This window comes from Microcaecilia unicolor, chromosome 3 (assembly GCF_901765095.1).
Source record: "Microcaecilia unicolor chromosome 3, aMicUni1.1, whole genome shotgun sequence".
NCBI lineage: Eukaryota > Metazoa > Chordata > Amphibia > Gymnophiona > Siphonopidae > Microcaecilia > Microcaecilia unicolor.
This window is the reverse complement of record NC_044033.1, coordinates 373879804-373892276: the sequence shown is the minus strand read 5'-3', so window position 1 is coordinate 373892276 and position 12473 is coordinate 373879804. Positions and strand designations below refer to the sequence as shown.

Here is a 12473-nt window from a genome sequence, read left to right as displayed (position 1 = left end):
TGGAGCAGTGTCAGGAGGGGTACCAGTAAAATGTTAAATAGTGTAGGTGCTAGGGCAAGTGTAAAAGGCGGTGAAGTAGATCCATCAACTTGAACAGTATGAATACAATTTGATAGATAAGAGACGAACCAAACAAGAACATTATCCTTTAGCAGTGGAAGAGAGTGATTGTCCAGAACAAAGGTAGCAGAAAGGCCTATGGAAAGAAGGAGAATAGATTTAGTGTGAGCTAGGTGGTAGTAGATTTAAGTGGTAATGCCCAGCATAGCTCTTTCTGTACTATGGTGGTGTCTGAATCCAGTTTGGTTAAGCTGAAGCACATTAGTTTTCTCAAGAAAGTCCTATAGTTGTGATTGAATTGATTCTGCTATTTTGGCTGTAAGGGTAAGATTGTGACAATTTCTGTCCTATTGCTAGTCATTTGAAGATTTGATGATGCCTTTAAGTTTAGGTCTTATAGTGGTGGCTTTCCATGTAGTCGGTACATAGCCCTAGGGAGGCTGGATGTGAGCACAGATAATAGGAAGAAGTCAGTGCTTCTGACAACTTTTTCATGAGGCCAGAGGGGATAAGTCCTGACAATTCCACAAACTCAAACAACATAATACAAGAATATAAGAATTGCCACACTTGACCAGACCAAGGGTCTAGCTCAGTACCCTGTTTCCAGAGTCTCAAAAGGAAATACTTTTACTAGCATTGAGTGGGCAAAGCAAACAGCTAATAGCCCATTTATCTAAATTATTCTGGGAATAATTGTTGGGGGGGGGGGGGGGGGACCCTCTCCAAGGGGCCTAAAAACTTTCATGGCATGACAGCAGGAGACTACAAGGCTCAAAATTTGCCTAGGGCAGCTAATATCCTTGCAAAAATCCTGGGTTCACGAGCTTTTCTTCCTTAAATGTGTCCAAACCTTTTTTAAGCCCGCTATAACTGCTTTTAACACAGCCTCCGGCAATAAATTTCAGAACAAATATCCCCTGAATGAGAATTTCTCCGATTTGTTTTAAATGTACAGTGGCGCACCTTATTGACAGACGATATACAGTTATTTCTGCAACAAACTGTTAAAAAACAAAACAAAACTCTACAGTACAATATTTTTCAAAGTTGGTAATATTTAGCTGTTACAGGGTAACTATTTTTTTCTTGCAAAATCTCTCATTAGTCTTAGGTGCACGATTTCCAAAGGTTCTATCCCTTGTTCCTGTCTGATAACTCTATCAAGAGCAGCAATTGCTTCAACAGGTGAAATTTTCATAGTTAGCACATCATCATCATTGTCACTGGTGTTCTCTGGGATAGCATGCTGTGGTTGAACAGCCTGTATAATGTCCTCCTCTGACATAATGAACACTTGCATCATTATTTTTGTCCTATTCTAACATGTCACTAATCATTTCTGCAAAAGTTTCTATATCAAAGTCTTAATATATTGTAGATATGGGCAGCTTTTTGTTCATTTGTCTGGTTAACCATATTGATGACACCTGCTTCAGTGAACCCTTCTAAGTCAGACTCGCTCCCATAGTCACTGGAAGAACTGCTTTTGGCAAAGGCATCACCCAGCTATGGATAGGTTTACAACATCCAATGCCTTCTTAATGATATAAATAATTTCAGAAATTCAGGAATGTTAGGATTTTCTGATGAAACAAGAGCAAAAATTACCTCTCATGTGTAACTGTATGTGAAGTTCTTAATTATGCCTTGGTCCAGTGGTTGGAATTTGGTAAAGAACTCAAAGTTTCCCGTCTCTAGAGATCAAAGACTCCGTTGAAGGGTGTGCAGGGCAGTTATCGAGCAACAGGAGTGCCTTTTCCTTAAGCCTTTTTAAACGCAAATGCTTCCAACCAGATGGAACAAATAATCACCATTCATCAAACAAGGCACTGGTCATCCAGTATTTTTGCTGCTTTTATCAATTACAGGAAATGTTGATTTATTTAAGTGACTAACACCATGAATTTTCAAATCATCCAACCAGCAGCGAAGGTAGTTTCTGAATGTCAGCTTTATTTGTGCATAACAGCAGAGTGAAGCAATCTTTAATTTTCTTATAGCCTACTGTTTTATTGGGCTCATGTTTAAACACCAAAGTTTTATCTGGTAACAGTTTTGTGAATAAGGCCATTTTATCACAATTATATACTTGCTCTTCTGTATAGCCTCCATTTTCAAGGACAGCCTTTAACTCGCTGGGCAACAAACTGACGGCAGCTTTGTCTGCCGATCAGCTTTCCCCAGAAATCAACACTTCTGAAATTCCATGGCATTTCTTGAACCTATTTAGCACAAAATTCATGCTCAATCAAGTGTCTAAATCTTTCAGTTTATGCTTGGAGTATTGGGCCACTAAGAGCTGTTCCTTTATCTCGCTCTTATGCGACCCATGTGTGCAGCGCTTTATCAAGCTCAGGTTTGGCTGCCTAAAGCACACGCTTTCGATCCAGTCCTTGTGAAGTTTCAATGTTTTTAATTAAGTCACGCAATTTACCTTCATTTCCAAGCAAACCTCTGTGTGTTAAGAAATGTTGAGGTCCTTCAAAATTTTAGTTTGAGACTCTTTTGTGTACTCTATCCAAACTAAGTAGCAGCGCTTTCGCTTATTTCCATCCATCTCAAATTGAAAAAAAAAATGCAGAATTAGGCAGAAATACATCTCACCTCTGTCACAGTTGGACCAGAAAGGACATTTGTTCTTGCTACTGACAGGTCATATCCAGTACAGCCTACCACATATTATTGAGTACCACAAATCAATTTTATGATTTTGGGAAGTAGGTTATTACCGCATAAAAACCGATCACATACATTAATGGTGCACGTATAATCGGTGCTCCAGTGTACTACTTAGTAACTACATGCCATGTTCCCTAGCCTCTGCACTTTTTGAAGAAGTAAACAGATTTGCTTCTGCTATTTAAAAATATGCCTAATTAGCCTCTCTCAGATATCACCCCCATTGAACTGGACTGCCAGAACAATGGGTAATGTTAAAATGTGCATTCACTTTGAAAAAACATATGCAAAGTCTTTTTAAAGATTATTATGAATGCATCTGCAAGAAATATTAAACCTTAGCTAGGGTTGAAGCTTTGACTAGCACTACTGCTCACAAATGTCAAACATATGATAATTAGTTTAATCTCGTGTGTTGCATCAGAATATCACCCATAATTTCTCTCATGGACTGAGTTTACCTGATCCTAGAGCAACCAAAGAAAAATGTAGGAAAAACAGCAAGTGTCAACTCGTAGTATCCTTCATCCAGTTTCTTATGGCAATATTACTACGATACGGAACTGCAATCAAGGAAACTCTACAAATCCCTAGATTTGGGTCACAACACAGAACTGCAATGCTTCAATCTCTTAAATAGGTAAACACAGAAAAACTATGTACTCCAGACTGGGCAGCTAAAACAAGTCAATGGGAGATGCCATTTAAAAGTATATTACTTAACTAATAAAGAAGAAAAGTGATTCAGCTCCCCAGTTTGTAAAACATAATACTTATGGTTCCAAAAGCACGCTAGGATACATGTTATACAGCACCTACAGATCACAATTTCAAAATGCTCTAAATAGAATAGCACAAAATCTGGATTCCAAAAGCCAACAAGAGGGGGAACTATGTTAGATCTAATCCTTAGTGCAATGCAGGGCATGGTACAAGAGGGTAAGGGTGTTGGATCCACTGGGAAACAGTTAACATAACTTGATCAAATCTGAGCTGATATCTGGAGTGAAGTCACTAAAGAAATGTACTGTAGCAGCTTTTCGAAAGGGCGACTATGAAAAAAACGGTTAAAAAAAAAGCTAAAAGGTTCAGTCGTAAAAGTTAGTAAATCGATTTTTTTTACTCATTTCAAAAGTACAATGACTAGGGGACACTCAAGGAAGTTACATGGAAATACTTTTAAAATAAATAGGAGGAAATATTTTTTCACTCAATGAATAGTTAAGCTATGGAACTCTTTGCCGGAGGAGGTGGTAACAGCGGTTAGCGTATCTGGGTTTAAAAAAAGGTTTGGATAAATTCCTAGAGGAACAGTCCATAGTTTGCTATTGAGACAGACAAAGCAACTGCTTGTCCTGGGATTTGTGTGTGGAGGAGTGGCCTAGTGGTTAGGGTGGTGGACTTTGGTCCTGGGGAACTGAGTTCGATTCCTGGCACAGGCAGCTCCTTGTGACTCTGGGCAAGTCACTTAACCCTCCATTGCCTGCCGCATTGAGCCTGCCATGAGTGGGAAAGCACGGGGTACAAATGTAACAAAAATAAAATAAATAAAATTTGTAGTATGGAGTGTTAACACGGCTTGGGTTTCTGCCAGGTACTTGTGACCTGGCTTGTTGATACTGGGCTAGATGGACCATTGGCCTAACCCAGTATGGCTACTCTTATGTTCTTCTTATGTTTAAATCAGGTGTGGACATTAAGAATACCATTGTGGAAGCCCAGACCAGATGTATTCCATGTATTAACAAAGGTGAAAAGAAAGGCAAACAGCCAGCGTGATTAAAAGGTGAAGTGAAAGAGGCTATTAGAGCCAAAAGAGCACCCCTCAAAGAATGAAAAATGGATCCAAATGAAGAAAATAAGAAGCAACATAAGCACTGTCAAGCTAGATGCAAAGCATTCATCATGAAGGCTAACAGAGAATATGAAGAAAAACTTGTTACGAATACAAAATCTCATAGTAACACCTTTTTTCAGGTCAGAAACAGAAAGCCTGCGAGGAAATCTATGGGACAGTTAGATCATGAAGGAGCAAAAGAAGCACAAGGCCATTCTTTGCTTAGGTCTTTACAGAAGAAGATGTTAAGACATCTACCTGTACCAGAAATGGTTTTCATGGGTGACAATGCGGATTTCTGTGAACCTGGAAGATGTACTGAGTCAAATAGACTAAAGTGTGATAAATCACCTGGATTGGAAGGTATGCACCCCAGGGTAATGAAAGAATTGAAACATGAAATCACTAATTTGTTGTTAATGATTTGTAACCTGTCATTAAAATCGTCCATAGTACTTGAAGATTGGAGGGTGACCACTGTAACAAAAGGGTTCCAGGGGTGATCCTAGAAATTACAAACCGGTAAGCCTGACTTCAGTGCAGGGGAAAATAGTGGAAACTATTATAAAGAATAAAATTACGGAACACGTAGACAAAACATGGTTTAGTGGGACAGAGTCAGCATGGGTTCAGCCAAGGGGAAGTCTTGCCTCATCAATTTGCATCATTTCATTGTTGGCATAAATAAACATGAGGATAAAGGTGAGGTAATGTAGTGCATCTAGATTTTCATAAAGCTTTTGACAAAGTACCTCATGAAAGACTCCTGAGAAAATTAAAAATGTCCTTCTATGGTTTAGGAATTGGTTATTGGACAGAAGACGGACTCAAATATAAATCAACCTACGCATCCAGTTTCTCTTACATCAGCGCACAACTATGGAATGCACTGCCAAAAGCCCTGAAAACTACTTACGACCACCTACAATTCAGAAAAACGCTAAAAACTCACTTGTTTAAAAAAAGCATATCCTACCGACCCAACATAACCAACAGATTCCCCGCGACACAACATCAATAAAGAACATAATGGACATAACACAATTCTTCCATTGAACGATCCCCTAATGTGGCAGTGACACATGAACTTTACCTTTATTCTACCTAACATCACTTTGTATTTGTTTACCCCGGAGCTTGTAAACACCTCTCTGGCGCTATGTAAGCCACATTGAGCCTGCAAATAGGTGGGAAAATGTGGGATACAAATGTAACAAATAAATAAGACAGAGGGTAAGGTTAAATGGCCATTTTTCTCAATGGAGGAGGATGAATAGTGGAGTGCCGTAGGGATCGGTACTCATACCAGCGCTATTTAACATATTTATAAATGACTTGGAAAACAGAATCACGAGTGAGGTGATTAAATTCACAGATAACACAAAACTATTCAAAGTTGTAAAAACGTATGCGGATTGTGAAAAATTGCAGGAAGACCTTAGGAAACTGAAAGGCTAGGCATCCAAATAGCAGATGAAATTTAATATGGATAAATGCAAAGAGATGCACGTTGGAAAGAATAATCTAAATCATAGTTACCTGATGCTGGGGTCCACCTTAGGAGTCAGCATTAAGAAAAAGATCCAGGTGTCATTGTTGACAATATGCTGAAATCTTTTGCTCAGCGTGCAGCAGCAGCCAAAAAAGCCAACAGGACACTAGGAATTATTAGGAAAAGGATGCAAAATAAGACCAAGATGACCACTGGAGGAATTATAAAGCCTCTATTGCTCCATGGTGCGCTCTCACCTCAAGTATTGCATTCAATTCTGATCGTCTTATCTCAAAAAAAAAAAAACACACCAAAATCTGCAGAATCAGAAATGGTTCAAAGAGGAGCGAACAAAATGATAAAGGGGATGAAACTTGGCTAAAGAGGTTAGGGCTCTTCAGCTTTGAAAAGAGAAGGCTGAGGTGGGATACGATTGAGGTCTATAAAACCCTGAGTGCTGTAGAATGGGTAGAAGAGTACAAAGACTAGGGGCCACTCAATGAAATTACAAGGAAATACTTAAAAAAAAAAAAAAAAAAAACAGGAGAAAATATTTTTTCACGCAAAGAATAGTTAAGCTCTGGAACTCGCTGCAAGAGGATGTGGTAACTGCAGTTAACATATCTGTTTTTAAAAAAGGTTTGGACAAGTTCCTGGAGGAAACGTCCATAGTTCGATAATGAGATAGACACGGGGGGGGGGGGGGGGGGGGGGGGTTGCCTTGGGTTTGGTAGCATTAAATGTTGCTGCTATTTGGGTTTCTGTCAGGTATTACCTTATCATAATAGGAGATATCAACTTACACCTGGAAGATCTCACCACAACAAGCACCCAAGACTGCAAAGAATTCCTACAGCTCTGGGACCTACAAGAACCAAATACGCAACCGACACACAAAAAAGGACACACATTAGACATCATAACACACAAATTTGATCACAACGCAAACTTAAAATTAACCAATACTAATTGGTCACCTGTACTATGGTCAGACCATTACACAACAAACATCACCCTCCAATGGAGAAGGAAAGACCTACCTAACAAACAAATACGAAAAACCTACATCACAAGAGGAAAAATAGACCCAGCTGAATTTTGGCAACAGATCTACATTGACGGATGGACAACAAAGACAGACACAATCCAATTCCTCTCTAATTGGGATAATAGATGCAAACTTGATACTAGACAACATCGCCCCAATTCAAACCAGAACCTCACACAGGAAAAACTCAATACCATGGTTCAATGAAGAACTGAAAAAACTCAAAACACAAGTTAGGAAACTAGAACGTACGTGGAACTAAAAAAAAAGATGATCCCACCCTTAACGCTTGGAAACTACTCCGAAGGAAATACAAATATGCCATAAGACAAACCAAAAGACAATACTACAAAACCGAAGTCGGGCCAAATTACAAAGACACACACAAACACTTCCAACTCGTGAATAAACTATTAGACACAACCCCAGTCACCAATAACAACAAAGACACTCCAGGAGCCGACGACATGGCGAAATACGTCAACGAGAAAATCATAAAACTACGACTCAAAATACCAGCCAGCCCAATAGAATATACTACACTCCTAGAATGCCTAGACCCAGAACCCAGAATCCACCCAGCAGACAGGACCTGGATTGAATTCACTATACTACCAGAAGATCTTATCTCACAGACACTTAAAAGATTCGCCAAATCTTGCTGTAAATTAGATATATGCCCAAACAACCTCATGAAGTCGGCCCCCCAACAATTTATAATGGACCTAACAAACCATGTGAATTTCATGCTACAAAATAGACTCTTCCCAAAGGAGAAAGGTAATATTCTACTCACCCCCATACCTAAGGATGCAAAGAAAAATACTAATGAACTAACGAACTATAGACCAGTAGCATCCATTCCCCTATTCACCAAAATAACAGAAGGCATGGTGACCAAACAACTCACAGAGTATTTAAACAAGTTCTCGGTACTGCACGATTCCCAGTCAGGATTTCGCTCTAATCACAGCACAGAAACCGTACTAGTCACGCTAATGACCAAACTCAAACAATTGATAGCAAACGGCAACAACATACTACTGCTACAATTTGACATGTCAAGTGCATTCGACATGGTCGACCATGGAATTTTATTACACATCCTCGAATACTTCGGAATTGGAGGTAACATTCTCTGATGGTTCAAGGGTTTCCTAACCACCCGCTCATATCAAGTGACATCAAACTCGACAACATCAGCCACATGGACACCTGAATGCGCAGTTCCACAGGGATCCCCTCTCTCACCGACCTATTCAACCTAATGATGACACCCTTGGCTAAGCTATTATTGAATCAGAATCTAAATCCATACATATATGCTGATGATGTAACAATCTTCATCCCATTCAAACATGATCTAAGAGAAATTTCCGACGAAATCAACCAAAGCCTACACATTATGAACTCCTGGGCAGATGCATTTCAACTGAAACTAAATGCCAAAAAAACCCAATGCCTAGTACTCACCTCGCAATACAACAAGAAGGAATTCACCAGCATCAACACACCTAATCTAAGTCTACCAGTCTCAGACACCCTAAAAATCCTTGGAGTCACCATTGACCGACACCTAACACTTGAGAACCATGCAAAAAACTAAAAAGATGTTCCATGCAATGTGGAAACTGAAATGAGTCAAACCATTTTTCCCAACAAATGTCTTCCGATACCTAGTGCAATCACTGGTACTTAGTCATCTGGACTATTGTAATTCACTCTACGCCGGCTGCAAAGAGCAAATACTCAAAAAAACTCCAAACAGCCCAGAACACGGCAGCCAGACTTATATTCGGCAAACCAAAATACGAAAGCGCAACAACCCTTCGCGAAAAACTACACTGGCTCCCACTCAAAGAACGCATCACGTTCAAACTCTGTACCTTGGTCCATAAAATCATCCATGGTGACGCCCCAGCCTACATGTCGGACCTAATAGAACTACCACCCAGAAATGCAAAAGAATCCTCCCGCACATTCCTCAATCTTCATCCTCCCAAATGTAAAGGCTTGAAATACAAATCAATGCATGCATCAACCTTTTCCTATACAAGCACACAGCTCTGGAACTCACTGCCACGTAACCTGAAATCGGCCTACAAAATGACCAATTTCCGCAAACTCCTGAAAACTTATCTCTTCGACAAAATATATCATAAAGAACAACATGCGTAACTCTACCTTCTTTAAGATATCCAGGAATGTTCTTTAATTTCTTCTGCTTTCACACTATCATGCACCTAATGTCTATGGCTTTAACACTATCACGTAACCAAAACTTCTGCTAAAACAAATGTATACTCTTTTCTATTTCCAATATTATGTATTTCACCATCATGTACCCAAAACTTGCTGCAAAACCAAATGCACATTCTTTTCTATTTCCAGTATCCACGATGAATTGTAAGCCACATTGAGCCTGCAAAAAGGTGGGATAATGTGGGATACAAATATAACCGAGGTTACGTAAAGTACTGGATCCTGGTGATTTTTAACCATATTGTTCCTTGTCTTGGTAATGTGTGGTTTTTTTTTTTTTTAGTACTTCTGTACGAAATATAGGGGCTATCTCGAGGTTTACCAAAATCCCTGTATTTAATTAACTGTGGGTGAACTGTTAAGATTTGTTATTTTCCAAGAAACTGAGGAAGGTTGTGAAACTGTGGAAGAAGCTGGATATCTTTTTAATGACATGCCCTTAGAATAAGATAAGTCTAGTAAGGTTTTTAAGAACATAAGAATAGTCGTACTGGGTCAGACCAATGGTCCATGTACCCCAGTATTCTGCTTCCACCAGTGGCCAATCCAGGTCACTAATACTTTAATATTATTATTATTATTATCAGCTCTCTCAAATTGTGAGATTGATCATGCGTAATACAGCCATACCCATCATACAGCCATACAGCCTCCAATTGGACAAAAGGTTGGCACCCCAAGTCAGCAGGCTCCCTCAGATTCCTCTATGTTGCCTTGCCAGATATCGTGCTACATCCTAACGTGGAAATGTGCCTCCTTCTCTAGCGTTCCCGGTTTCCACTACTTCCGGTACGACTGTGTTTTGCACGGGCACAGGCTTAGTTTCGTTTTCTAACGCTTCCTGTAGCTCGTACAGAGCTCTGTACAGAAATGGCAAATACCCACAAGTTATGTTTATAAAAAATTCACTGCAACGTTCCTGCCTCGGGATGCAAGGGGCAGGAACATACTTCTGGAGCCCAATAGCGCAAGCTCTAACCCAGTCCCATAGCACCCGTGGCCGGAGCGAAACAGGAGCTTCCGGCATGCAGCAGATGGCAGTCTCCTGCGGCTCAGACACTCACTTGCGGGTCGCTTTGCCCGATGCTCGTAAGGGCCACTTTCTCCCTTCTTCCGGCAGCTCAGATAGCCACGGCCTTCGGCTCTTCTCGGCACCGAGCACGCAGACAGAACAACCGGCGCCGCGGTATAAGCCGAGCTGGGTGACAGCGCTACTAGCTATACCGCGCATGCGTACACCGTAGGCCGGCACACATCTCCATTAGAGAGGGCGTGGTAAACAGGCTAAGCCCTACGCAGCTCATTGGTGCCCTGACCAGGTAGTATAATAAGCTTTCTTGGTTATGACGCTAGAGATTGGACAGGCGCGGAGGGGCGTGGTTGAAGGTGTGTTTATTTAGTCTTACCCCCCCCCCTCCCTTTGTCTGTCTGCTTTTTCGCCCAGCCCAATGGTAGGAACAGGGTGAGCAGACTGCTTCTTATGGTAGCTGCCTCATTTTGTACTCTGACCTGTGTAGGGTCCTCCTGGGTATTTTCAGCTTCAGATAACTATTGACATAATAGTGTAATCCCCCCCCCCCCCCCCAAAAAAAAAAAAAAAAATAATAATAATGCTCCTCTCTTGGGCAGGGTTGGAAGTGTTAGCCTGGCGGATGGATTTAGGAACGTTCAGAAGACGCAGCGCCAGAAGACATAAAAGGGATTGTGTTTGTGAGCGCAAGGAGGTTGGTTAAAACAGAAGACGAAGTGAGCCTGTCTAGTACATTATGTGAGCTGAAGCCAGTACGCGGAGGCGGAGCTTGCCGCGGTTTTAGTACACCCCAACCACAGCAAACGGTATTGAAAACTACTACTACTTATAATTTCTAAAGCGCTATAGCAAAAGGTTATTAGAAAGAAGGGACTGCCTATGCGTGGCCCATCTGTAACAAGTCAGAATATAAATCCGGATATTATGTTAAATTACAACGCAACCATGTGTGTGGTACAAGGGGTTGCGTCCACCAGAGCAGGATGAGTTGTGTACTAGTAAATCAATATAATCTATGGTACTCAACATTCATCCACTTGTTCCCCACTGGAATAAGTGCACTTTTCTTGTATGATTTTAGAGTTAAATGCCGGGATAAGTGGTCAGATAATAGTCCTACAGCTGTAGTGCAGGAATGCAAGACCTACCAGTCACAAAGACTAGGAGACACTCCAAGTTACATGGAAATACTTTTAAAACAAATAGGATATATTTTTTTCACTCGAGGAGATGGTAACAGCGGTTAGCGTATCTCGGTTTAAAAAAGGAAGAGAAAGAAAAAGCAAAGAAGGTGGAACAAAAAGATATGAAGGTACCCAAAGAGAAAAGACACCCCCAAATCACTAAAACCAAAACACATACTTGGAATTGTAGATGGAAAGTGATGACCACAAATGCTCACAGTCTAAGCAATAAAGTTCATGACCTTCATGCCCTAATCTTGGAGGCAGACTTGGACATAGTTGCAATCACAGAGACATGGCTCAATGGTTCCCATGAATGGGATGCAGGCTATAATCTTTTTAGGAAGGATAGAGAGGGGCGTAAAGGTGGAGGAGTAGCTCTGTATGTGAGAAATGATATCACAGCGACTGAAATGACAGGGAACTGAGGAAAGGAAGAAGCGATATGGATCACCTTAAAAAGAGAGGATAAAACCTCTGTCCATGTGGGTGTTGTCTACAAACCTCCGACACAATTGGAGGACCTAGATAAAGATCTGATTGCTGATATTCAAAAGTTGGGGAAGAAAAGAGAGGTGCTGTTGTTGGGAGATTTCAATCTGCCGGACGTAGATTGGACGGTTCCGTCTGCGAAATCGGAAAGAAGTAGAGAGATCGTGGATGCTTTTCAAAGTGCTTTGCTCAGACAAATGGTGTCAGAACCCACGAGGGAGGGAGCGACGCTAGATCTGGTACTCACAAATGGGGATAATGTGTCAAATGTCCGAGTGGGTGCCCACCTGGGCAGCAGTGACCATCAAACGGTTTGGTTTGATATGACGGCTGAAGAGGAGGGTAGCCACTCAAAACTCAAAGTCCTGGATTTCAAACATGCTGAC

General features: G+C 40.9%; 1 protein-coding gene across 2 annotated transcripts in view; it reads right to left on the bottom strand.

Moving 5' to 3' along the window:
- The window catches only part of DNAJC5G (DnaJ heat shock protein family (Hsp40) member C5 gamma), a 102549-nt gene extending 91897 nt beyond the window's left edge, over positions 1–10652 (bottom strand). Inside the window, exon 1 of one of the 2 annotated variants that reach the window (XM_030198595.1) lies at positions 10446–10652. In XM_030198595.1, coding sequence (XP_030054455.1) covers positions 10446–10612 — 167 coding nt within the window. In that variant the 5' untranslated portion in view covers positions 10613–10652. The remainder of the gene's footprint in view (positions 1–10445) is intronic. The other variant, XM_030198596.1, reaches the window with a different exon arrangement.
- Positions 10653–12473: the final 1821 nt, after the last annotated feature.